This window comes from Carica papaya, chromosome 2 (genome assembly GCF_054855325.1).
Source record: "Carica papaya isolate Zhongbai chromosome 2, ASM5485532v1, whole genome shotgun sequence".
In the NCBI taxonomy this organism is placed as follows: Eukaryota; Viridiplantae; Streptophyta; class Magnoliopsida; order Brassicales; family Caricaceae; genus Carica; species Carica papaya.
In genome coordinates this window covers 15755195-15782316 of record NC_142310.1, presented here as the reverse complement: position 1 = coordinate 15782316, position 27122 = coordinate 15755195, and the positions used below count along the sequence as shown (strand labels likewise).

The 27122-nt window shown below is 32.1% G+C and overlaps 1 protein-coding gene across 1 annotated transcript in view; it reads left to right on the top strand.

Moving 5' to 3' along the window:
• The first annotated feature begins 11943 nt into the window (after positions 1 to 11943).
• The window catches only part of ABCD2 (ABC transporter family protein), a 48644-nt gene continuing 33465 nt past the window's right edge, over positions 11944 to 27122 (top strand). The window contains exons 1-6 of the mRNA XM_088213402.1: positions 11944 to 12438; positions 12557 to 12779; positions 12883 to 12950; positions 13539 to 13865; positions 13972 to 14136; positions 26035 to 26263. Coding sequence (XP_088069528.1) covers positions 12178 to 12438; positions 12557 to 12779; positions 12883 to 12950; positions 13539 to 13865; positions 13972 to 14136; positions 26035 to 26263 — 1273 coding nt within the window. The 5' untranslated portion in view covers positions 11944 to 12177. The remainder of the gene's footprint in view (positions 12439 to 12556; positions 12780 to 12882; positions 12951 to 13538; positions 13866 to 13971; positions 14137 to 26034; positions 26264 to 27122) is intronic.

Sequence of the window (27122 nt, the reverse complement as noted above, 5' to 3'; positions counted from 1 at the left end):
GAGTAGATAGGGAAGAGGAAGAAAAGAAAGGAAAAAACAAAGGTGAGACCCAAAGATAGAAAAATTGGATAAGATGGAGAAGAAAACGAAAGCGAGAGAGTAAAATAGAAATGGATAATGAAAATTTAGGTGAAATTCGTTCATTTACACAATCCATTGAGTGAGAATGACTAATTACACACACTAACAGAACTCGAGACATGATGAAATTATCCATGTTAAAATCATAAATTGCTATGATGTCTAATGATTGCTTTTAGTTATTAAAAGTGCTAATATATGAGATAAGGTTAGAAATTTAAATTGATTTTTTGTTTTATACTCATGATTTCTTTTATGTTATTTTCTACTTCAGTTTTGATATTTTTTTATTAAAGTATTACTAAAATTCAAGTTGGGGGATATTATATAATGTTTTTATTCATATAATTCCCTCTTGAATTATGTTAGTTTTCATCTCAAATAGCATTTATTTTGTATATTTTGTTTTTTAAGGTTATTTTCCTTCTAGAGGCCGTTAATCATGAAAAAAAGGAAAACAAAAAAGATGAAAATAAGGTAAGAGACATGAACTTTAGAGCAATAGCTCTAGAAATTTGCTTTGTAGTGAATAAATGAGCTAGAAAAGGACTTGTACCTTGAAGTTAGCACTGCAGTGAGCCATTTTGGGTTATAACACTATAAATCCAAAAAAAAAAATCTTTTGTTTTGTTTATAAATTGGGGCTACAACAAGAGAACTTTGGGTTAAAGTGCCAAATTGCTTCAAACCTAAACCTATAAGAAGCCTTAGAAAGAAGGAAATATAAGGATTATTAAACTAATATATCTCTATTAGTCTATAATTTGATATTATGAGAATTAACTCATGTATACCATCTAAGCTCTTTCGTACTAATAGTTATTATATATATTTTTTGGTAAGTTAGAAAAACTATGTTAATTTTGGAATAACTATTGAAAATTTTATAAAATAAGTTTCTTTATGTTAATTAATGCAGCATTATTACGATCCAAATGCGAGAATGTTCCATAATAGGTACGATATAATGTATGCTTGGGATCGAGCTAGAATGATTCTCATTGATGATAGGGACGAGTAGGTATATATGCATATTTAAATTTTAATATACAAGTTTAATACTACCAACATGTGTATATGTCTATATACACATATTATATATCTATCATAATTAATTAATACAATTTACTTCTTCTATCACAGTAACAGTAAATTGGCAAGTCGTTTAACATGTATCTAATAACTTAACGTTTTGGAGGGAATAACTTGTGTACATCTTGTTTTGTTTTTGAGATTATAAACTTGAAAAAATAGATCCAGAGATATATATATTTATATAAATATATACATGTATATATATTAGAGTTAATATTTGAATTAATAATATATTAGGTGAGAATTTTAGACTTTTCTTTGTAACTTTATACATATCATTAATGAAAGATGAGATATTGTTTGAACATTGTATGTATACCAATTTAAGGTTGGTTGAACAACTCTCAAGTATATATGTATTACAAGATATGAGAAAATAATAACTTTCAGTGAGAAAATTCTCTCTTTAAAACTCTTATTGAATAAAAAGAAAGATATAAAATCACAAAAAAGCACTTTAAGAACTCTAGACCAGACATTACGAATGAGTCTCAAGTTTAGAGAAGAAAAACTAAGAATAATAGAAAGTTATTGGTAATAAATGACATAATCATATGCATACATATATATCACATCCCAACCCCCCAATGTCGATGAGTATTGACGTTTACACACCATTTCACTTAATGAAACCAACGAAAATATTACATATGCAACAGTACTACATATTTATATACATCCTTTGTAACAAAAAAATTATAACCAAAATACATGAGGCATCAAAACAATATACAAAAGCTATTGTAAAGTAATTTCTATTTATCGTACGAATTTAAGATAAAAAATTAGAAGGCTCTCTTCAATTCTCTACTGAATCTGAAATAGCTTCTGGAATCTTGATATGAAATGGGGGGTGAATTGAGGTGAGCCTCACAAGCTTAATAAGGAGGATTATATAATGGAGACTTACACATATTCACGCATAAATATATAAATATAATGCAAATTTTAATTTAAAAAAATATAAATCAAAACATCAACACAGAAAATACACAACAAAACATCAACATATGAAACTTATCATGATGTCCTTTATTCTATTCTAAATCTTATTCCTAAATACACCTACACAAAAATTCACATTTGCACACATCTTATCAAATTCACATACACATATCTTATCGAATTCACATATTTTTCAAAACATAGAATGTTACACATCATATTCATAGTTGCCTAATTCACAAACGAAATTCTTACATAACAGAGTTCTTATACACACACATATACATTTTAAGTCTTTTATAACTTATTTGGGTTTTCCTTACACGATGCTATTTATATTGCTATCAAGAAGAGGTGAAAACGATCCGCTCACTAAATGGATAGCACACATAAATCAGATATCGAAAGTGGCTATAACAGTGCATTCGCTAGGTGACCTGAAACATATAATATGCATATCTATCCATCTTTGGATTAGGTTTCACATGATCTATTCATGAGTGGGTTCACCGTGAAACCCGCTAAATTTCTGCTACACACACCCTCCCCTCTTCGATTCACGATTAAACAAATTAAATGTCTTATTACTGTTTTCGAATTTTCTTTGATGTTTGATTTCTAGATATTTCAAATTATTCAATTCCTATTTCTAAACTTAAATCTATATTAACCTAAGATCGTACTTCATACTCACAAAATTAAACACAAATACATATACATACACATGCATTATGAAATAACATATAAATATACAACCAATAAATAACATCATCACACACACAATGGCACACATTTTCAAAATTATTTCTTAAACCACCCTATACCAGATCATATAGCAAGTACAAGGTACCTAAAACATATGTCCCGAACCATGCACACACACATCTTACACACTCATATAACAACGTATATACATATGTACACACATATATATAATTTGCTAATATATACCCACACATATACCATACACTGCTTATATATTTATATACACATCCACACATATTTTACACATACATACACATATATATACACACTTACACACGAAATAATAAACGTTTACACACATTCTTACATACATATAATGCACACATATAACAACAAATACATCTAAATACTAATATATCCACACACACACACACAAGGTACTCACACAATTTACCCATACTACATATATACGTATTCATACAACTACACACATATAAACATTGCATATATATATATATAAATACAACACACATACACATTCGTATATACGTATATACATATATATACACTATAGAGATCTTCAATACATGCATTTATATACATCTCCAGAGGCACACATATACTCAAGCACACCTGATACATATTACACACGTAGGTCACAAAATGACGTACATACAATATATATATATATATACATACATAAATTATATATTTTATTTGCACATATGTATACATACACAATAATAATACGTCTCTCATAAAGAAATTAACCTAAATCTTACTACAGTCTGATCGAAAGGGTGTCAGAATTCTTACTGGCTTGACCTGCGGTCCTCTCTTAATCTCGACTACCATTTAAATACTTTTCTCGTTTATAAAGAGAAAACACATGTATTAAATGGTATTAATCAACGAATAATTTCGAAAACAATACAACACGAAAGGGGAAACTAATTTTACCATAGACACACGATCCTCGATCAATTGAGCCACCATGTGCCGCCACACTCGCAACCATATGCGTGTTACTGGAATTGCCATATGCTGTCGCACACACCACCATTGGAATCAGCATGTGCCACTACACGCGCCACTATCGGACTTACCATGTGTCGCGACACATGGATCTTCGTCTTCACACACATGGTTGGAAGAATGCCAAAAATTTGACCCTCCTCTGTGACCCAGTCACCCTTTCCCTCTCGTGTGTAGAACTGACGAGCGTTGCCTGTTAGTTGACGACAGATCAAGCCTTCCACCTTGCACTGCACTTTTCTTATTTTTTTTTTCTTCTTTCTTCTTCTTTTTCTTATTCTCCTTCTTATTATCGTCTTCTTCATCCTTTTTCTTGCGGTGGTCCTCCTCTTTCTTCCGTCGCACGTGCCATGGTCGGCACACTTCCCTCTTCCCTATATTTTTCTTGAGTCATCGCGTCTTTCTCCTTCTCTCTCTTATCCCACCATATACTTCTCTCCCTTTCTCTTTTCTCTCACTGCGCGTGCCTTTTTCCCTCTTTCTTTTCTCTTGTCGCACACTTCTCTCTCTCTCTCTCTCTCTCTCTCTCTCTCTCTCTCTCGCGGTGCTCGCTTCTCTCCATCTCTCTCTTCTCCTAGCATGCAAGCCTCTCTCTCTCTCCTCCTCTGGCCTTTAGTCTCCGTGATGCTTTCCTTCATCTTCTCACACTCGTTGTTGCCCCTCTTTTTTTTATTCCTCATGCGGCCTAAGCCCCTCGTCGTTTACCCACTCTACGATAATCGCTCTCTCTCTCTCTCCTCCCTTAGCCACAACTCCTCTAAGATCTTGAAAGAAGATTGGATAAAAGTTTATTTAAATACCCCTCTTCCTAGCCTTCCAATCTTCTTTTAGATGATCTAAGTCATTCATTGTACCTCTCCATCTAGGTCGTCAGTCTTGCGCAATCTAGGCTATTCATCTATGCCCACCTAAACAATCCGTGTGGCCTGAAATGGCCTCCCTGGTTTGGCCCATTTTGACACATCACATCTTGAGGTGCCAAAAATTTCATAATTTATGTTGTAGCCCCCTTTTTTAATATTTTATTCATTTTAGCACTTCTTAATTATAAAAAGGCCCTAAAATTTTAATTTTTCTTCATGTAAGCCCCCAAAACCTTAATTTATATAAATCTGAGTTTAATTTAAATTTATAAATTCTGTTTTCGAATTTATTAAATTTATAGGTGTTACATATATATATATATACATATACAGAGACCTTTAGCCACTCAAATAATGAAATTAAAAAAAAAATCCAAATTCTAAAAAGATTAATATTAAATGTTTACTCTTTTAAATCTTTTAACTTTCATCATTTCCTTCCATCTGGTATATTGATTGATTTAGCTGTATTAATGTCGAGTCAACAAATTTTTCTTGTAATTTAAACTTCTTAGTTTTTTTTTTTTAAAAAAACCATTATATGTCTCATTTTCTGTGATTTTTGATATTGTTTTATACAATTTGGTTGTTTTGTGAAGTTCAAAATTTGTAATGTTCATTATTATATAAAGATGTAATATAAACTGATGAACATGTATAATAAAAGTGAAATTATGTAATTGATATTACTAACAAAAAGGTTAACAAAAAAGGTGACAAAATCCTCAAAAAATGAGAGGATTATTTATTCTTTTTTCATGAAAAAAATTTATTAATTTTCTAATATATGGTCAGCTATATATATCTATAAGAATGTGAAATTTATTACCATATTTTTTTTATTATTGCTTGTTTACTAATTTTCATAAATCAAAAGTAAATTACTTTTGAACTCGTCAAGAAACACACTTCTTTACATCAATAAAGTGCATCTAAAAATTTTATTTTGAAATGCGACTGATGCCTTCTTCAAAGCAATATAATTTTGGTGTATATCTCTTCTTAGATGAGCTATTATTATTTTTTCATTGTTGATGTATTTATTATGAGTTTTTTATCATTACAACAAGTTGTGTCTTTCTTCTTATATCTCATTGTTAAGTTTATGCGACAATATTTTATATATATCTCTCATTAATGAAAGTTATCTTATTTATCAAGAATCTCTTTTTATACAGTTTTTAATATTATTTATATAAGTTAAAAATTCGTGTTGTACATTATTATATAAAAAATGTATTATAAAGTTATGAACATCATAACAAAAGTAAAGCAATGCAATTGATGTTAGCTAATGAAAGCTGGCGAAAAAGGTGATAAAATCATCAAAAAATAACATATATATTTTTTTAAAAGATTATTATTATCTTTTTTTTTAGGAAAAAGTTGATTATTTTACTAAAATATGGTAAAAATCTGAAATTCTATTATCACATTTTCTATAATAACTATTTTTTGACTAATTTTTTTAGACAAAAATGTAAATTTAGTTTCACACTCACTAAGAAATACATTTATCACATTAAGAAAGTGCATTTAACAACAACAAAGTGCACTTAAGAGTTTTCTTCTAAAGCGTGACTTATGGCTTCTCCAAAGCGACATAATTATGATATACACAGATTGTTGATGTATTTATTATATGTCTTGTTATCATTGTAAGAGGTGGTGTCTTTCTTAATATTTCTCATTGTTAATTTTGTGGCAATGTTTTACATAACATTCATTAATAAAAATAACCTTATTTTTAAAAAAATTAATCTTTCAAAATACTACCTACAAATACTGAACTTGGCTAGTTAATATAGAGAGTACAAGTACACATTGATGATTAATAAATAAATATAAATATGTATATTTACGTGTGTGTGTGTGTGTGTGAAAAAATTAATTTGGACATGTATTCTATAGATATAGATTAATTTTGATATATGAAAATTGTTCTTTTTCCTTCATTTGTTATTGATTTATAATTATTTCAAAACAACTACTAAAAATAGAAAAGTATTAAATATTTAATTTCATATTTAAAATTAATAGATTTTCAAATCTATAAATATTATGTCTAGGCACACAAATTTAAGTAATCTAAATTAGCTATAAACTTTGTAAGGTATATATAAGTACTATCTTAGGTCTACATCACATCATATCATCTTATATCTAATTTCTATAGCTATTGTCTTGCATTACACTTCTCTATAAGACTAATAAAAAAGAAGTCCATAGATACATAACATGATGATATTAGATTTAGAGCTAGATACATAATCAGATGATAAACTCTATGAAGCTTCAAGTCAAAAAGAAAAAAAGAAGGCAATTGTAATAACAAATTTTGGTTGAGCCTCCAAAGATCAAAGCCCTCAATGCTTTAAAGAACATGTGGTTCAAAAGGAGATGATGAACAAAAATGTAGAACTTCAAAGAGGAGACGAAAACCAACAATATAGAAAAAGGAAACTCATTGAGGGTAAAAATAGTGAAGGCTTTAGAAGATCAAAAGATAGATCAAATTAATTTATATATATTCAAAATTTTCACCTGTACATTTAAATGATCTAACTACTTTATTTTTTGCATATATGTAGAGTATCATATAAATTAATATATTTATTTATATATTTACATTATGAATATGTAATTGTAGTGATTAGAGATTTAAAAAGTTATCAAAATGAAGCAACTTCCATTACCTAAACAAAGTATAGTAGGACTTCCATTCAAGAGTTGGCGAGAACTCGCAGAAGCAATGATGGACAGGTACAGTCAACCATTGCATTACCTCACTCACTATCAATTGAGAAGCTAAGATACGTGGAGATTTGGTGAAGAAGATGAAAAGAAATCAATGGAATATATCATTCGCCCTAAGAAAAGAGAAGCTAGGTTTGGTCATGGAAGAATTTAATAGGAAATGTGTTTATGATGATTATCTTGTACGTCTTTAGAACATTGATGATCATAATCCTATTTACAAAAAAATTTTCAAGCCAATATTGACATTGTTAGGAGATTTTTAGTTTTAAACAATTGCCTTGTGGTGATTATGAGCACATGAAGTGTTTAGTTATATTTAGTTTTTGTATGCTTTCGCAGCCATTTTAGACTATTGGGTATTTTGAATCGAGAATATTAATAAATATCCATATAAGGGGTTATAATATTTTTACAAATTTTGTATGCCTTAATTTGTAGGAGAAATTAAAATTCAATTTAAAGTATATGCATGTAAGTCTTTTATCTATTGTTAACTAAGATACAACCATAGACATTCGTAAATGTAATTAACTAAGATACAAGTTATCGCTTCCATGACATATAATAAATTGGAAAGAAAATAATGATATAGTTGTTGCTCAATGATCACCAAATTGCAAAACTATGATGTAATAATTAATATCTTAAATAAAATACCAAGATTTTTTCCTTTAAGGTTCACTTACCAAAATAACAATATATTATTCCCAAAATAAGTATATGTTATAACCTTGAAATGCTTATTTATTTATTATAAAATTATATCTATCACGGTGAAGTTTGTTTTATGTAGTAAAAACAAATTGAATGTATCAAATTTTGAAATATTTTAGAAATATAAGGAATTTGTGTTAATAACAGCTATTAATCATTGCTTAATTGTTCTACTAGGAAATTTTAACAAAAACAAAAAAAAAATCAAATTGATTTACTTTTTGTTTCTTTTTTGGAATGCCTAATGGGATGGGATTTCGATTCACTAGCTTTATAACAACTTGATAGTTGTTGTAATGGGTATCTTTACTTTTTGCAATCATACCCATGAGTATCTTAACTATATATGTATAAGAAATCAATATTTGTTGTAGTCCAAGTATAAACAAGACTAGGAACAGAGGGAGATAAACAAGCTAATCAAATTAATTTTGTTAAACTTAAAATTACATAAAAAATAATTATATAAATTATGTATATATCAAAACACTTACTCTTTTACTATAGTATAAACAAGCAAAATAGTCCTATAACCACAATGAGGCTCCATGAAATCAAGCATTGTAGAAAATCCATAACCCCATATAGACACCACATTAAAGCGAGCTGGATATATTTCCTAAGCAGCAAACCTTCACAGATTTTATAAGCACAGTCGCATAAGCTCTTCACTAACCTCAATACTGACTTTAACATACTACACTAGTTGGCATCACAAGTAAACCTAATGTGATAGGGAGCATAGGAGCATGCAAAAAAAGTTAAAATTGTTGATGCAATTCAAAAGGATAATTTGTACTAGCATGAGAAACAAAACTACAATAAACAAACAAACCATGAGTTATATAAAGTTCCTAAACATTTTTAGAATCAATGCTACAACTATCCAACCATTTCAAATTCTTTCATCACCCCAAATCTAGCTAGGAAATCAACAACACAATTTCTTTCCCTATTAGTATTTGCCATATGTCTCCAACACCACGAGACTGTACTTTCTATAACTAAAGATATATCCATAACTAAGTCACTTTCAACCACAAGCTCAATAGTTCTTATTAGTTATTGGTACTGATAATTGAAAATTTTGTATCACTTGACATCATTATTTTCATGTTTTTAAAGAAAAGACATTTAAACTAAACCTAATCAACATTTCTAAAAATGTTAATACTTATTAGCGTATAAACAGTTTAGATCGTATATTTTCTATAAAATTAAATTTTTATAAAATCCAATTTTCTTAAAAGATATGAGGAAAAGCTTCAGAAATTATTTTAAAATGAAATTGATTTATTCTTTGAAATGTATTCTCAAAATTAAAAAAAAAAGAATAAAACAATTAACGTATTTATTGGATATAATTTCCACAAGATTAAATTTTTAGTTTGTGATATCCCAAATGCTAATCAAAGCATAAGAGTGCAAGATATAGAAATAGATTACGAGTGCATAAAGATAAATGTATGCAGTGGAATAGATAATTATAATCCCTTACAAAAATAATAATAGAGTTTCATACAACACTGAGGTAGAAAACAAAATTTATTTACAAGCCTCTATAAAAGATGGACTCATCATAGTGCGGAATTACTATGCACTCATAACAGTTCACGGATCCACATGATCCTCAAAGGCTTCAAGGGATATATCAACAATCGGTTCCTCACTATCTTCCTCAACTAAAGGGGGCATAGAAATTGGTAAGTTCTATATACTCAATAAGGAAAACAGTATTTAAATAATATCACTAAGATTTTAAAAGTAATTAAAAACTGAAATAAAGTACCATCATTACTTACCATTAGGAGTCATGTCAGGAGTTCTTTACTAATTATAAAAAAATAATTTATTTTATTGAAGAAAACATCAAATTTATCATGTCATAATCATATCATATCAATCAAGTCAATCATGCTGAAAATAAAAAAAAATCAAACAAATCATAACATGCTCTTTATTTTATTTTATTCTTCGTGCGAAGTTGTTCCGACTTCCATGTACTGAGAGCAATACAGATTTTTGACTACCTATATGGAATTACTAATTCATTTCATATTATATTAGTAATTTGCGGCTTGCCAAACCAACAACACATTTACAGCTTGCCAAATCATGATATGATTTAAGACTACAACCTTGCCAACCACAGTGGTATTACATGTAAACTATGGTCACAGCTGTATTTCGCAAAAGGTGACCCCTACAATCATATCACGTTACTACTTTCGTCATAAGGTACGTCGTCATCCATAGAAAGCGGTATTCTCACGTCTTTTCAGACTAGATGGGAAAAAAACAGAAATTCTTTAGAGATAAAAAGCTTAAAAAAAATATTTTATAAACCATGAATGCCAATATTGATACATTTTCTCATGCTTAAAATATGACATCATGCTTGTTACTTTATCATCGTTCAATATATCATGCATTAACATTTATTATATGTAAATTAATTATTTAATTAATCATGCAAATGAATCGATTCATATACGTTCATACAAACAAATATTATGATGTAATGATTCTATTTAAGCATATAAAACTAAGCATGCAACCATTTAATTAAAACTTCGTTGATTTAATTTAAAAATACTCCTTAACATGTTGAAAGTAAATACTAAATTCCTTAAGGAACTCTTGGTGTTTTTTATGTCTTTCATTCTTCTTTTTTGCTCTCATTCTCTCTCTAAAACTCTTTGGTGGATAGAAGAATGAAATGGAAGTGGTGAGAAAATTGTGAAGTGGGGGTCCTTATTTATAGAAAATGGGGACTATTAGATTTGTATTAAGTGGTGAAATCTTATGAAAAAAGAGAAAATCAAAGTGAATTGATGCGATGTGACGACTGATGGATGTGATTGATGGATAGACAATGCGACGACATAAAAACCGGAGGCATACCACCTAAACGACAGCAGTGCGCCGCCTGAAGGCGGTGCTTGACACCTAAGGGGGCGGCACACTCTGCTCGAGGTAGTGCTCGCTGCCCTAGCCTATTGCGCACGCGCAGGCCTACTGAGCGTCGGCCTACTGTGTGCAGGCCTCCTTCGCACTGACCTACAGTGTGGACGGTGCACGCACATCTGCGCACGATGGGTTGCGCGCGCAAACTATGCCTTGCGCCTTGTGCGGATGGGATGTGCGACCAGGCCACATCTTGTGCTAGCCACACACGGAGCCCATGCAAGTGGGGTCATTCCGTGGGTGTTTCCGTAGGATTTTCTGCTGTTTCTCCTATGTTTTTCTCTAAAATCTTTTTTTAAATAAATTGGAAAATAAATTCTTAACAATTTGTCAAAATAAAATAAATTTTAATAATTATTAAGACTAAATAAATACGGAGCTTCAAATGTTAAATTTATCCAGAAATTAAAATATAGAATTTAAAAAGTTTAAATGGCCTTAAACCCTGAATAAATAGGGGTTTACATTACAAAATCAAACTTGTAGTTTATTTCTTATGGAATAGATATTAATATGAGTTTTAATTTAAGATTTCACATAATTTATCGAATTTATAAACACAGAAAAACTTGATTTATATGAAAAATGCTGTCGCCATAACATTATGATATGACTATCATTTGGTACTAGTATGTTAAAAATATATAATCTAATTCAAAACTAATTAAATTTACAAGAAAAGACAAGTTAACGTCCTTAATCTTAAAAATTAAGGAAAAATAAAAATCAGCACCAATTTTGTAAATAAGCCTAAATTTGCTGTCAACTAACAGGGAGAGGATGATTATATTCTGGAACCAGAAAGCGAGCGTGGCGAAATTGGCATCGCAAATGCCTTTCTGGCTGCTGAATGTGGATAATTTATTTCCATTATTACGCAGACTTTGAATTTGAGTTTGAAGAAAATATGAAAGAGAGAAAACAGTGCAATCAGCAATGGAGTGAACCCGGAAATTAGCAGCAGCATCAGAGAGCAGTGATAAAGGAAGAGTTTCAATTAAAAGAAGTAAAAATGGTTAAAACTTATTCTCTTTTCCTCAGCAGTTACCTTCCTCCAACTCCTACTCCTACTCGTACTCGTCATCTTCATCGTCATTGCTTCATCGGTGTTGTTGAAACCTGCAATTCTTCTTCCCTTTCGTTCCAACATCGGGCAAGGACGCGCCGTAAGGAATGGGGTTGGAATTCTTTCATTTGTAATTCGAACAATAACACCACCAAATCTTCCTCGAACTCTTCCTTCTCGTTCCCGCCACCACCTACACGAGATGCTGTAGGTATTTTTGTGTTTCAACGTGAAATGTTCATTTCTTTCTGTTCTTTAAACGTTTTCCTCCTTTTTTTTTCTTCTTCTTCTTGACTGAATCCAATGTATCTACTTAAAATACTAGGGGGAGGAGGATGGCGATAATGGTGGTAACGGGCGGAGAGAGGTCGCTGATTTGCAGACCTTGTTCAGGAGATTCTTGAAAGTGGCAGCTCCCTATTGGTTCTCTGAAGATAAGGTCCAAGCCAGGTTGCAGCTCGCGGCTGTCTTTGCCCTCACTTTAGGCACCACCGGCATCAGCGTGGGCTTCAATTTCCTGGGGCGTGACTTCTACAATGCCCTTGCTAGTCAGTTCCTGAATTTCTATCATACTGTGATTTTATGGGTTTCCATCAGGTTTGTGCTTATAACTAATCAAGTCCGAATTCTCGTATGCCCATGTGTTTTTAGACAAGGACCAAGAACAGTTCACCAAGCAGTTGCTCTACTACCTTGGCGCATTTGCAGGCGGAATCCCGGTGAGAACACACACATTGTCTTAGGTATCCCCCTGTCATAGCTAGGTTTCTTTCCATCCATACTAATATCTTATTATGATCCTTATATTCTCTTTGTGATAAATTTAACAATAACTCAATGTGGGAAAGTCAAATGCTTCAATAAATTTAGTTTACCCATATTTGTTTAGTCCTTTTTCAGGTAATTTGTGTCCACACAGTCCTACTTCAAATGCTTGTTCCACACGATTGCATTACCTAAAACTAAGGCACATCTCGTTTCTAAAAGCATGAAATTGTTTTTATACATGCTTAGAGATAGGTACCAAAAGCAAATGGATTTCGAGATAAGAAACCTAGAGTATTTATACATAAAATTGTTTTTATACATGCTTGGAGATAGGTACCAAAAGCAAATGGATTTTGAGGTAAGAAAACTAGAGTATTTATTCCTTCTTGGTTTTCTTATGGGATGCACTTTAATTGCTTGTTTAGTGTCATACTGTTGATCCCTTGTATCTTGCATTGTGTCACTGGATCCATTTTTTGTTCCTGGCATTGCTGACAGGTCCATTCATTCTCTTATAATAGTCTTTTATTGTTCTGCAGGTCTTTGTCTTGAGAGACTACGCAAAAGAAACTCTGGCATTAAGATGGAGATCTTGGATGACAAAATATTACATTGAACGGTATTTAAAAGGTCGGACATTTTATAAAATTCAGTCCCAGTCTATAATAGACAATCCAGATCAGCGAATTGTGGACGATCTAAGTTCATTCACAGGAACAGCCTTGTCCTTCTCTTTGACACTTTTTAATTCTGCTGTGGACTTAATATCTTTTAGCAACATTCTCTATGGTATTTATCCTCCACTCTTTGTTGTTCTCCTCGTATATTCAATTGGTGGAACGGCTGTTAGCGTTTTTCTCGGGAAGGTAATCTTCCTATACTGTTAAGATTCTACTTTAAAAAGGAAGTGAAGTTCTTGCCTTGAAGGATGATATAATTTAATCAAATTATAGATGTTTCCTTCATGATTAGGGATTGGTGACTCTAAATTTTCTTCAAGAGAAGAAGGAAGCAGATTTCCGTTATGGACTTGTGCGTGTTAGAGAAAATGCTGAATCTATTGCCTTCTATGGGGGTGAGGAAAATGAGATGCAACTTCTACTTCAGCGCTTCAGAAGTGCTTTCGAAAATTTAACTGTATGAATATTTTTGTTTCTCTAGTTGTTTTGTTTTCTTTAAATTTTCATGTGGGATCAGACAAAGGCCTTTATATTAACAACTATTTTCTGTTCCTTTTCAATATTGTCAGTCCATTTCGTTTTCCTCTTATTGATTGGGGGAAAAAGAGTTTTTATATCTACGTAGTTTATGGACTTTGTGGTAGGAAAAAGTTCAGGAGAAAGTGCTCGAACACAATGTTTCGAGAAAATTTGAAAACAAAACCACAAATAGAGATATCAGATTTCAATAGTCAAATCAATATCTTAATATTGTTTGTATGATAATCATTACCTTCTAATAAGAACAAAACTTACAGTACCTTATTTATAGGCACCTAAAATAATCAAAATATTAGGAAATAAGCTAAAGAGGAAAATAGATTGAGTAATTAAAGAATCTAACTATGGAGAATAACTAAATAGAATTTTAGGTAAATAGGAAATAATAACTTTATACAAAAAATAAGCCTATAGGTTATAGTTCCTAAATAAGCTAAATACCTTTAGACATTATAATCACATAAATATCTCCTAGAATTTGGATATATCTAATTCAGAAGTTTCTTCTTCTGTGTCATTCTACCCAATATGTGAAAAGTTTTTAATTGATGAAATAGAAAGAATGTGAAAATTGAACATGTCTTTAAAGAGCCAAGATCTGCAAAATATCCTTTTGAGGAAATAAAAATGTTGCCAAGAGTGTAGAAGTTTAGAAATATCAAACCACAAATGCATGAAAAAAATTCACAGAAGGAAAAACCACCAAGCTTTGATTATCAGTATTGATGGCTATAAAAGTTTTTGGTGCAGGAATTTCAGTAAGGCATCTTTCAGTTTAAGGGAGCTCAGATAAACTAAGATATCCTTGTTTCAACATGAGTGATTTTGTTACTTGCTGCTAAATCAAAAGACATAGAGCTAGATGCCCCAACTTGATCCATAGGAATCACAACTTTGTTTGCAATTGCTTTTACTATGTGAATTACCAGATTTTGATTCATACAGTCAAGATTGTTACTTAATTCTTGATCTTTAAGTTGTGGCATTGATGCATTGATGTAGAATACACTTTGACATTTCCACAATCACCAGTAAATAAGTAGTGTACACCTCTGTTTTAGCAAACTTTAAGGTAAATAAAATTAGATTAAGGGAAAGAGACAAGACAGGAATATCAGGGAAGAAGGGAGAGGAAAAATAGGAAGAAATGAAAGGAAAAGGGTTGACGAAAGGGAGAGAAGAAAAATGCTTTGTTCCTATAATGATCATCATTCTCACTCGCTTTTCAAAACAAAAAACAATAAGTGCCCTCTTGTGGGTTTAGAGATATTGGTCAAAGAAGCAGGCAACTGAAAGTTGCTAACTTATCCAACCGCTCATTGAATAAAAATGATACCAATATCAATGGACTTGTCTAGTTTCCAAGTTTACTATTGGCTCTTTTTGACCAATATCTCTAGACCCACAAGTTGAGTACTTGTCATTGCTATTTCCATTGAGCACTCATCTCTAGACCATGAAAAGATAAAACTTGGCAATTTTTTGGTTACTAACTCCTTTCGATCATTCAAAACATAACACCTAAAGATGCTATCTCATCTTTCTAGAAAGAAAGAAAGAAAAGAAAAGAAAAGAAAAGAAAACAAGAAAGCACAACGAATGTACAAATGATATTTAACTTTTCATCTTGCGACTGTGTCTTTTGGTGCTTGGGATGGTCCTTTATCATCCTTCCCAGTTGAAAATAACTTGATGCTAAAGAGTGGGAATAAAGGTACCTCTCTTCCAGTATCTGTTGTTTTTCATCTTCAAATATATAACTAGTATATTATGTAGGGAAATCTTTCCATCTAGCAAAAAATCGATGATACTCATTGTGAGAGTGATGACCTCTATATCAAGTATACTATCAATAACGTCTGTGGGCTGTGAAACTTGAGAAGTCATGGGTATATCCTGATCTGTAGGGTTGCTAGAGGGCAAAACAGGAGACTTAAAAGTGGCTCGAAATGTGTTAGAAAATCGTTCTCATTAAAAATAGGACTAATACTCATTTGAGTAAGTCAAATTATATGCATTAGGTCCTATTTTATGAAGGATGGGAATGGTCGAAGGGCTCGGGCATGCAATTTTTTTATTTGCTGCTCTAGATATTTCTCTGGGCTATGCGAACCATGACATAATCACCTTTGTTGAATTTCTTTGCCCTATGATGAATGTCAAAGATTAATTTATAATTTGCATTACTCATAGCAATTTTCTACTTGATCTCAACATGTAATTCATGTATGTGCTGGGCAAAATATTCTGCAAGCTCAGAGGTTTGAACATTAGGAGGAACCAGAATGAGGTCACTAGGTGTGGGAGGTTTGTAACAAAGAGCAATCTCAATGGGACTTTTATAGTAGAATATTGTTTAAGTTGTCATAGGCAAACTCAAGTATAGTCAATACTAAGTCCAATATCCCTTATTTCTCTCCTACAAAGTATGCAAGTAAATTACCTAAAATTGTTTAAAAAAAGGTAAATTACCTAAACTATTACTAGCTACCTCAGTTTGACCATTTGTTAGGGGTAAAATGCAGAAGAGAATTTTAAACTAGCCCCATAGAAAGCTCAAAACTTCCAAAACTATCTTACGAACTTTACGTCCCTACTGGACACAATATAAATTGGTAACCAATGTAACCTAATAACTTTGTTAAAGGGCAGTTTAGCTACATGAGATTAATCTGTTGTACCACTGCAAGGAGTAAAATGCGCCATTTTAAACAATCTATCCGCTATTACAATAATGTAATTATGTCCTAGCAGTTTTTGATAATCTAAGGAAAAATCCATAGCAATAATGTCTTGCCAAGGAACATGAAGGATAAGTAGAGGAGTGTACATAGCGACTTTTTTCTTCTTAGCCTCGGCTAACTAACGTGCAACATTGAGATATTATTCTGGATACATCTCTTTTCATAATATATCCTAAAGCAGCTCGATAGTCTATCTCCTTTTAAATGTTTTGCTACTCCTCAAGCATGCATTTCATAAATAAGAAAATCCCTGAGTGAAGTGCGAAGGATGAATTATTTGGTGAATTTAAACAAATATTCTATCTCTATGATTTCCACTTTGAATTTCTTGATAAATAATACCAAATCAAGAAAAGTAGGGTGCTCATTTTTTATTCTTTGAAACCCTATGACCTGAGTTTTAATGGTTTACAAAAGACCAATTTTCGTGCTAAGAGCGTCAACAACTCTATTTTCTATACCAGATTGATGTATATGAATAAAGAAACATTCATTAAGAAATTCACTCCATTGAGCATGCCTAGAATTGAGTTTCTTTTGAGTGTTTTAAGCACCTTAAAGATTGATTAGTATGACAAATTCTTGAGGTACTAGACATATCTTCGACAATGAAGGATTGCATTGGAAGATAAAACCAAATATTGTAAGTGGATATCTCTATAAACTCTTATTGAGTTTCTCACTGAAATACACAATGAGATGTTCTTCTTGCCTTAAAATCACTTATACCTACTGCTGGAGCATCACAAACAACCTCAGAGACTTTTGTAAAATCAGGATGTCTTAGAACAAGAGCCTTGCTAGATTTCTGCTTTATATCTCGAAAGGCTTTAGAAGCTACAAAAGTAAATTTTTTTCCGTTCTTTAGACAGTTAGTGATGGCAGCCATAATTGAACTAAATGTTCTAGCAATGTTTTTTTCAAAAAAAAATGTGGCTAGCTTGTGAAAGCTAGGAATCTCAAAATTTGGTCGAGCCCATTAGCTAGTAGCTCTAACATTTTCTGGATTAGCCGAATAAATCGTAACAAAGACACTTAAATTTGGAGGAGGATTGAAACAACTTTTGACTCCTAAGAATTATGAAAACTTCATGAGATGGCCTAAACGCTCCTCTTTAGACTTGCTGTAGATTAAAATGTCTTCAAAGTATGGTCCCAAAAATTTTCCAATCAAAGGTTATAGAATATGCATCAAGTACTAGGTGCATTCTATTGCTAAAATGGCATGATCAACCACTAATGAAATCCATTTCAAATCTGGAGGACAGGAGGGATGAAAGAATCTGGAAACTGAGCAAAGATGGTATTTTTTCGGTGTCCTCGTACTACAAGTAACCGGTCAGAGGAGGGGGGAGGCTGGCTGTTTTCCGCATAAATAAATCTGGAGATTGAATGCTCCACCTAGAGTGGCTTTTTTTGTGTGGGAAGCTGTCAGAGAGTGTATTCTTACTATTGACATGCTTAGAAGGAGGGGGAACATTCTGATTAATAGATGTTTTTTGTGCAAAAAGAGGAGTCTTGTAACCGTATCTTGCTGTGGTGCCCTGCTGCCTATAATATTGGTCCATGGTATACAATCTACTGGGGTTAAATTGGGTGGTGGCTGGGAGTGTGAGGGAGGAATTGTGGGTTTGGGATGGGGGGTGTGTATAAAGAACAAATTGTTGAGGTTAATTCCACTTTTTATCTTTTGCGTGGTGTGGAAAAAAAGAAACTTGAGAGCTTTTGAGGGTATTGAGAAAGAGTTTACTGCTATTAGAGATCATTGGATTTATTCTTTTGGCTCTATGCTTTTGGGTCATGATATTAAAGGGCTTGAGGATTTTGGAGCTGTTTTTGATATTTTGATTGATCTGTAACCACTTTGTATATTGGTGTACCTACTTGGTACCTTTGTTAATAATACTGTCTTCTTTTATTTCAATTTTTTTTTTTTAATTCATCTCCTAATGTACTGCTAATTTGGTGGTAATCACTTAGATCTATCTTTGAATATGAACTAGAATCTACTAGCATATCCAACATGTCTTCTTGGCTAGGGATTGGATACCTATAGTTGATGATTTTGTTAATAGCTCAACTATCAACAAGCATTCTCCATTTTCTATCTTTCTTAGGATAAGGAGAGCAAGAACAACACATGGCTGAGGAAGTTGATATAGAAAACAATCTTAATTTAGAATAAATTTTTTATTAAAGAAATATTTTGTAATTGTTATTTCGTATTTTTATGTTATTTAGGTCATTTAAGTTATTTAGGAATTAAAATATTTAGTGTATTTTTAAATTGATTTAAATATTATAGGAATTAGAATTTTTTAAATTTCATCTTTATAAATTTTTTATTAATTGAGATATTGTAATATTTTACTTTCCTTTTGGGTAGGTTTTAAATGTATAGGAATTAAAATCTTTTAGAGTTCTTTTTTTTCACTTGTTAATTATAACTAATGCCTATATAAAGATGTCAAGAATGGTTGATATGTTTTTTTGTTGAATATCACAGTCTTATATATGCAAATTTTTTAGAATGAAAAAGGAAATAAACAATTAACTAAATTAATTACATAGGGTGTATTTTACCCTTATACTCTTTAACCTAATTTACACTTTATTTATCAATCATCCTTAAGTTGGGGAAGAGATGTTATCCATTTCTCTTTTGCCAATGAGAGTTTAGAGTGCTGAATTACTCAGACTTTTAGTTAACACATTTGCTAGTTGTAAATTGGTAGACATGTATGAATTACATAATAAGTCACCATTAAGTTTTTCTTTGTTAAAAGATCCATCGATGTCGATATGTTTGGTTCTGTCATGTTGTACCGGAATTGTGTGTAATGCTTATAATTGACTTATTGCCACAGTATACACGCATGAGACTTTCTCATTTGATTCTTAGGTCTTCTAAAATTTTTCTTATTCATATTAGCTCACATATCTCTTGTGCCATTATTTGAAATTTTATTTTATACTTGACCTAGAAATTACATTTTGTTTCTTACTCTTAGGTTGTTGCTAAGGAAGGTACAGTAACCTGTATTAGATTTTTTGTCCATGGATGATTCTGTATAATGTACATTTATATAGGTTTTTAGAAGCAATCTATCATTCTTTCTCAGCATAATTCGTTTATGAGGTGACGTTTTTAAGTAATGTAGTACTCTGTTGGCTACTTGTAAATGCACTTATTTCAAACAATGCACGAATTGATTTATAACACCCATTGTATGAGCGGTATCTGATTTTGTGTGGAATAGATATATCAATCTTGCAACTAATATCTAGTAAATTTTCTTATCTGCTGGTGTATCTTCTTGTGCAGCTCCTAATTTATGATTGGGATCAATAGGAGTGCCAACTAGTTTATATGCTGACTTGCCAATATTTCTCAATAGGTCATGAATGTCTTTTTGCTAAGAAATGAAGATGTTGGATTTGGAGCGAACAACTTTAATTACAAGGAAATACGCCAACTTACCAAACTCCTTGATTTAAAATTCTCTTGTCAGGCACTATTTTAATATCAATTTTTCTTTTTCATTATCTTCTGTTACGATAATGTCATCAATGTATAGTAGGAAAACTATAACTACTCCTGTCTCTGAGTGCTTGACAAATGGGATGTGGTTTCTTTGAGTCAACTTAAATCTCAGGTTTATCATCACACTTGCAAATCTGTCAAATCATACTCTTGGTGATTGCTTGAGTTCAGAGAATGTGTTCTTCAGTTTACATATTTTATTTGGTTTTGCTTCTTTATCAAAAGCTGGTGGGATCTTGTCAATCCCTAACTAATAGTAGTTAGAATTTGTTACAATTACTTAGATTTTTTTAATTAGTTAGGAATTAGTTCAATTGGTTAGTTTTCTTCTAAGAAAGGTTGCTGATAGAATGAACTTTGTAACCAGAAAAATATGAATGAAACTTAAAATTTCTTCCTACAACAATGAATCATCTTTTCTGCGGAAGATAGCAAGTAATAAATTCTGTTTTGGTAAGGCATGTATTTCTGTTACTATGAAATTCATAAATAAAGTAGTTAATCGTGGGGTTATCATTATCCTTTTTGTCGTGACGAATCTTGTATGTGTTTCTAAGAAAAGGAATTTGTTGATTTTGCTGGGTCTTAAAGGGGTGTGGGAATACATAAGAAATCTTGTATGTGTGCCGATAGAATGAATTTTGTAATAAAAAAATATGATTAAAACTTAAAATTTCTTCCTACAGTAATTCCTCTTTTCTCTACCTACTCTTTCTTCCGCCTAAATCCTAATTCCGACTCATCTCCATCTATATTCTTTATGTTTCTGCAAAATTTCTTCTTCTTGTTTCTCTAATTCTTCTAGATCGGGACAGGATCCTTACAAATCTCCATGTAAATTTCCAATTCTCCATATAAGAAAATATATTTACGTCGAATTATTGTAATTGCCAATTAAAGTGAGCAGCTAAAAACAACAAAATCTGCACTATGTTCATCTTGGTTACTAGTGCGTATGTTTCTTGGTAGTGTATCATATAAGTCTATGTATGGCTCTTTGCCACAAGTCTTGTTCTATACATTCTGATTCTCCTATCTATCTTGTATTTGATTGTAAATATCCACTTGCATTCCACAGATTTTGTTTACTTTGGTAGGTTCACCATCTCCATGTCTAGTTCTCTTTTTTAGTGCGTGCATTTCCAAATTTATAGCATTTTTCTATTTTTCATAAGATAATGATTCAAATATCGTATTAGGAATAGACTCAGTATTCAAACTTGTAAGAAAATTTTTATGAAAATGTGAACATTTATCAAATAATACAAACTGTGCAATAGGATAAAAAGAATATTTAGTGCATTCCCTAGTACCTTTATAAAGTGCAATAGGTATATCATTATCAGACTATATAAATATTCTAGAAGTTACCTCAATTCCAGGATCAAGAGTCGATGCTTAGACTAGTTTAAGCTCGAAGTTCAGAATCTTCCTCCTTATATAAGTCATAAAAGGAGTAGAACTTATATTATTACTCAAAGGATAAAAACTTCGTTTATGTTTAATAAGTTAACATGCATCACAAAATAAAGAACTTATTGTCAAACTGAAATATAATTTCTCTAATACAAAAAAAGAAGGATGTCCCAATTGCCGGTGCATTGTAGTATTTTCAGATTGATTTCTGTGTTCCTAATAATGGCTTGACTCCCAATATTCTGACTTCTGTTCAAAACATATAAACCATCCTGCAGTATACCAGTGCCAATCCTCTTTCCTGTTCGAAAATCCTTAAAGATGCAATAATTAAGAAAAAATTCAATTTTACAGTTAAGATTTCTAGTGAGGGTATTAATAGATAAAAGATTATCAGGTAAATTAGCCATATGTAGAACTGGAGATAGTGTAATAGTCGTAGTACAATTAATGAAATCTGTTCCAGATACAGGAGTATATGACCCATCAGTTATATGAACATTTTTCCTTTTAATATAAGAAACATAGGTTAGGAAATCTTTAAAAAGGTTTGTCATATGTCAGTTGGCTCTAGAGTTTATAATCAAAACATCAAAATTGGAACTAGCAAGGATAGGAGAAATACCTGATTTTACCATATTTGATGCACCAATAGATGAAGAGTTGAGTTGAGATAGAATACGCTTCAGATTTTGAATCTCTTCGTTTGAAAATGTTGCAGCTATTTGTGTGTCAAGTGTTTTATTTGCCAACTTTGCTTTAGCTCTTGCAGGTCTACCTTTTCTTCCCCCACAACCTCTAGTTAGTCGGCCATATAGTTTCCATTAAGTTTTCTTAGTGTGTCTCAGCTTGCCACAATATTCATAATTCTGTTGGTATTTGGATTGGTCAAATTGAGCAACTAATCCAACTTTTTCAACTGGTGTTGCATGAATCATGACATTTCTTCTACTTTATTCTTACTAAATATAAGTTTGTTGTAATGAGGGAAAAAGATCCTTATCAAGCATCCGGATTCGTATTTGATCATATTTGGTGTTCAGACCTGCCAAGAAATCATAAATCCGTTCAATCTTTATCAGTTTATAAAATTTGATTGCATCTCCAATGCAATCTGTTTGAAAATCTTGATAATAGTTAGGTTCCTGCCATAGGACATTTAGTTCAGAAAAATATTGAAAAATAGTCATATTTTCTTATTTTATGCTATGAATCTTATTTCGGAGTTCAAAGATTTGGACATCATTACCTACTTATGAATATGTAAGAGATGTTGCATTCTATATTTTTGATGCGGTATTGAGTAATAAATGTGTTCGAGCAATATGAGTTTGAATGTAATTGATGAGCCACGACATCGTTAAGGAGTTTTCAGATTTCCATTTGTTACAATGCAAAATAGTAACATTTGGTTGCTTCATATCACCAGTTATGTAATTCTGCAATTCTCTAGTTTTGATAAATAACAAACAAGATCTTGACCAAGTAAGGTAATTAGTTCTATCAAACTTTACAAAACTGATTTGTAATGAGGGGTTATCTGAATTAGGAACAACTATTTTTTTTTACTTCTGTCATTTTTTTTAGAGTATCAGAAACAGAGAAAAAATAGCATCAAATAACTTATCTCACAAAGATAGAAGACACCTTCTAACCTGCACCAATGGAGGCAAAACTAGGCTGAAAAAGTGGCGTCTTTAAGGTCTTACTTTGACAGATCCGCAATAACCATAAGCCGGCAGTGCCATATCTGAAAAAGGGTGACAGGTGCGATGTCCAGTGACAGAGAAGGCCGGCAAAGGAGGCCGGTAGTGGAATGTGGTGGCAGTGATAGAGAAGACCGGAAGAGGAGGCTGGCAGTGGCAGAACCGGCAGCAAAAAACAGATTTGCGCGACCAGAGAAGGTTGGACGGTTCTGACGTGCAAGACACGGGTCCATGTGAGGGCTCTGCGCACAACGGAGTCCACAGACCTGTGCGACTCACTATGGCGACCCGAGACGGCCTTGTGTGGCGGTGAACGTGTCTGCATTCAGTAGCCACTCAAAAACAGAGTAAAAAACGGTGGAATGGCGGCCGGGGACGCGTGCAGCACGCTGAAACAGGCCATATCAGGGTGTCTGGCGGTGGTTTGACGGATCGAATGTGGTCTGACTCGGTAAACTGGACAGCACGTGTGTCTCACACACTGGAAGAGGGTCGTTGCTGGCGGTGCATGCGAGTCATGCGTTCGGAAATATGGTTACCGGAGCAGGGCGGAAGGCCGGCAGTTAGGCAGCAGCTCTGCTTGGGGTGGTAGATCTTGTTAGCCGAGTATTAACTTTTGTGCTATTTAGAGTTTGCAAAAAATCCTAAAATTAAAATCCTAAATTACCTTATTTGGGTATAATACCATGAAAATTTTTGGAGAAATAATATTTACTGTATTTCTAATACGCTTTATGTTGTTACAACTGCGGTATATATATAGAATTTTTATCTACAGATAAGGAAGTTGACATAGTAGTAGAGATTCTAATTGATTATATAATTATGGAAAAGATTATATAGGAAAAAATATCTTCAGACAACATAATATTCTAGTTAACACTTTCCAATTCAAGTCTTATGATAACTTATTGACGAACACAAAATTATTACATAATTTGGAAACATGTAACACATTTTCTAGGATTAGGGAGGGCTAAGCTTAATATTGTCGTTGCTTGCAATACTAGCAAGAAAACTATCTGCAGTGACAATTTTTTATATTATTTGGACAGAAAACATATGTATGGAAGTATTGGTCATATGGTCGATGATCCCTGAGTCTACAATTTAGGAATTTTCAAAGGGTTATCTGAGTCATTCAAACCATGTAAAAATGAAAATGTACTTGAATGTTTTACTACACCTCTACCTATGGGTTTTTCAAGGTCCTCCAATTGATTTCACACTTGTTTAATCTCTACTTTAAGATAGTGAGATTAGTAGATGTTTCTTCTCCCTGTTGGTTGGCATATGAACTTGTTCGGGAATCTTCTGTGGGGTAGTTTTATATCCCAATTCTTTGCTGTAGGTATTTTATTTGCCATGTTATTTCAAACAATTTTCTTTTGTTGTTTATGAGTTTCTTGCAAAAGGTATGCCAAAAATTTTCGTATTATCTACTGCTGGAGATAAGTTCTTAATGTAATTCAATTCCTTTGTTTACTAGCGAGGTTTGGAATCTTGTGAGTTCAGGGTTGAACTATCAATGGGAGGGGTTCTAGCATGACCCCTTCTTTTGCTCTCTTTCGCAGATACTATAGGAGTTCCTTCATTGAGTGATGAAGTTTTCTCATTTCTAAGATTTAGACTCGTATTTGATAATATTCAAGATTTAATCATGTCAGAAATTAATCTGCACGGTCTTTTAATACAAACTTCTTGAGGTAGGCCACATATCTACTACAATTCATGGTAAGACTGTTGTACTGGTACGGTTCTTGCCATTAACTTTTTGATATGTTAGAATATTCATTGACTTACCTATTTTTTTGCTTGGTAGATCATGCCTTTACAGTCAACTTATAAATCTGTGCAACGTACTTGACTTTAGAGTGGGTTTCACCAATGGCATCCCACACTTATGATATTCTTGTTTTCCATCAATAAGTTTTTGAATTTTCTAAATTTATGATCTTATCATAATGGGAGAAAAGGTATCTTCTTCACTAGGCAATCCATGAGTCAAAATGTTACTAGTCATATCCAAACTGCTGAAGGAGTTTGAAAACTTCATGCAATTATTTTAGCTGAAAATGCTGCTATGATTGGTTGGCTCCAACTCAACCTTGCGTTGACAAAATTTGCCTATTTATATAGCCTGAACCAATAATTGGTCTGATTAGTGCTTCAACAAATGTCACTAGACCTTTTAACTTATCTGATATTTTCTGTAATATATTAACTTGAAACTGTTATTGAGATAAAGCTCAAGTTTTGGGAAATGTTCCCACATGTTTATGATTATGTTGGAAAAATATATTTTTTCCTGCTACATGCCATTTTCATCTTGTAATTGTGATTTTTTCTGCTCCTCTTTCTGACATTATTTGTTGTCTGTTCGTTGCATATTATTTCTCCTGCAGCAATTGCTGATAGCTTCTAGAAATCTAGAGTTCTTTACAAATGGATATCGCTACCTCATTCAGATTCTTCCAGCTGCTGTTGTTGCTCCCATGTACTTCTCAGGGAAAATAGAGTTTGGTGTAATTAATCAGTCTGTATCTGCTTTTAATCATATTCTCGGAGACATCTCACTCATTGTCTACCAGTTTCAAGCTATCAGTGCATTTTCAGCGGTCATTGATCGACTAGGTATGTTTCTCATGTTGCTTGTTTATGCTTTCCATTATGATCAAACTGATGGAATCGAAACATACTGAAAGCGGACATGTTTTATTATCATGAGATATTCATGCAATTATATTATAATATTTTATTATTATTAAGGATATTGAGCTTCTTTAGGAACTGTGATAAAATAGAACATTATGGTTATCATTGAAAAATATGGCCTTTATATATAAAGCTTTAGAAGCAAGAAAATGAAACTCTAGTGACTAATTACATCAGCCTATTCTTAAGAATATTCATTTTTACACTATGAAAACAAATAATTACAAATTTTACACTTTCCAACACTCTCCTCAAGCTGGTGAATAGACATTGTTCATTTCTAACTTGTTAATGATTGTTTGAAATACTAGATTGCTCACTTCCTTAGTAAATGCATCTGCAAGTTGAGAATTGGTTGTGTGTAGTGTATGCAGATCAAGCCACTTGTTGGAAAGTATTATGATGCATAGATACTTGTTTCCTTTTATATGTATACTATTAGTCTCCTAAACAAAGGTATAATTAAATTAGAGTTCCTAAAGTGTATTGAAATTAGGATTTATTATTAGATTAGGATTTCTTTTCTTTTGTTCCTAAAGTTGTAAAAGACAGACATTATTATTTAATAAAATCTAACATTCTATTTTTCCACAGGGTATAGAGTTATAGGAAAAATATCCTCTCTTTTTTCCACAAACCTTAAACTGGGCTTTATTAATGGAACAAAAAGAAAGAACCCTAAACAAATATGCGACCTTCATAGCTGAGGCTTCCTTAGCAGGAAAACACCCACACTTGGAGAAGTAAAAAGTAGTGATGTGAACCAAGGCCAAGAGGG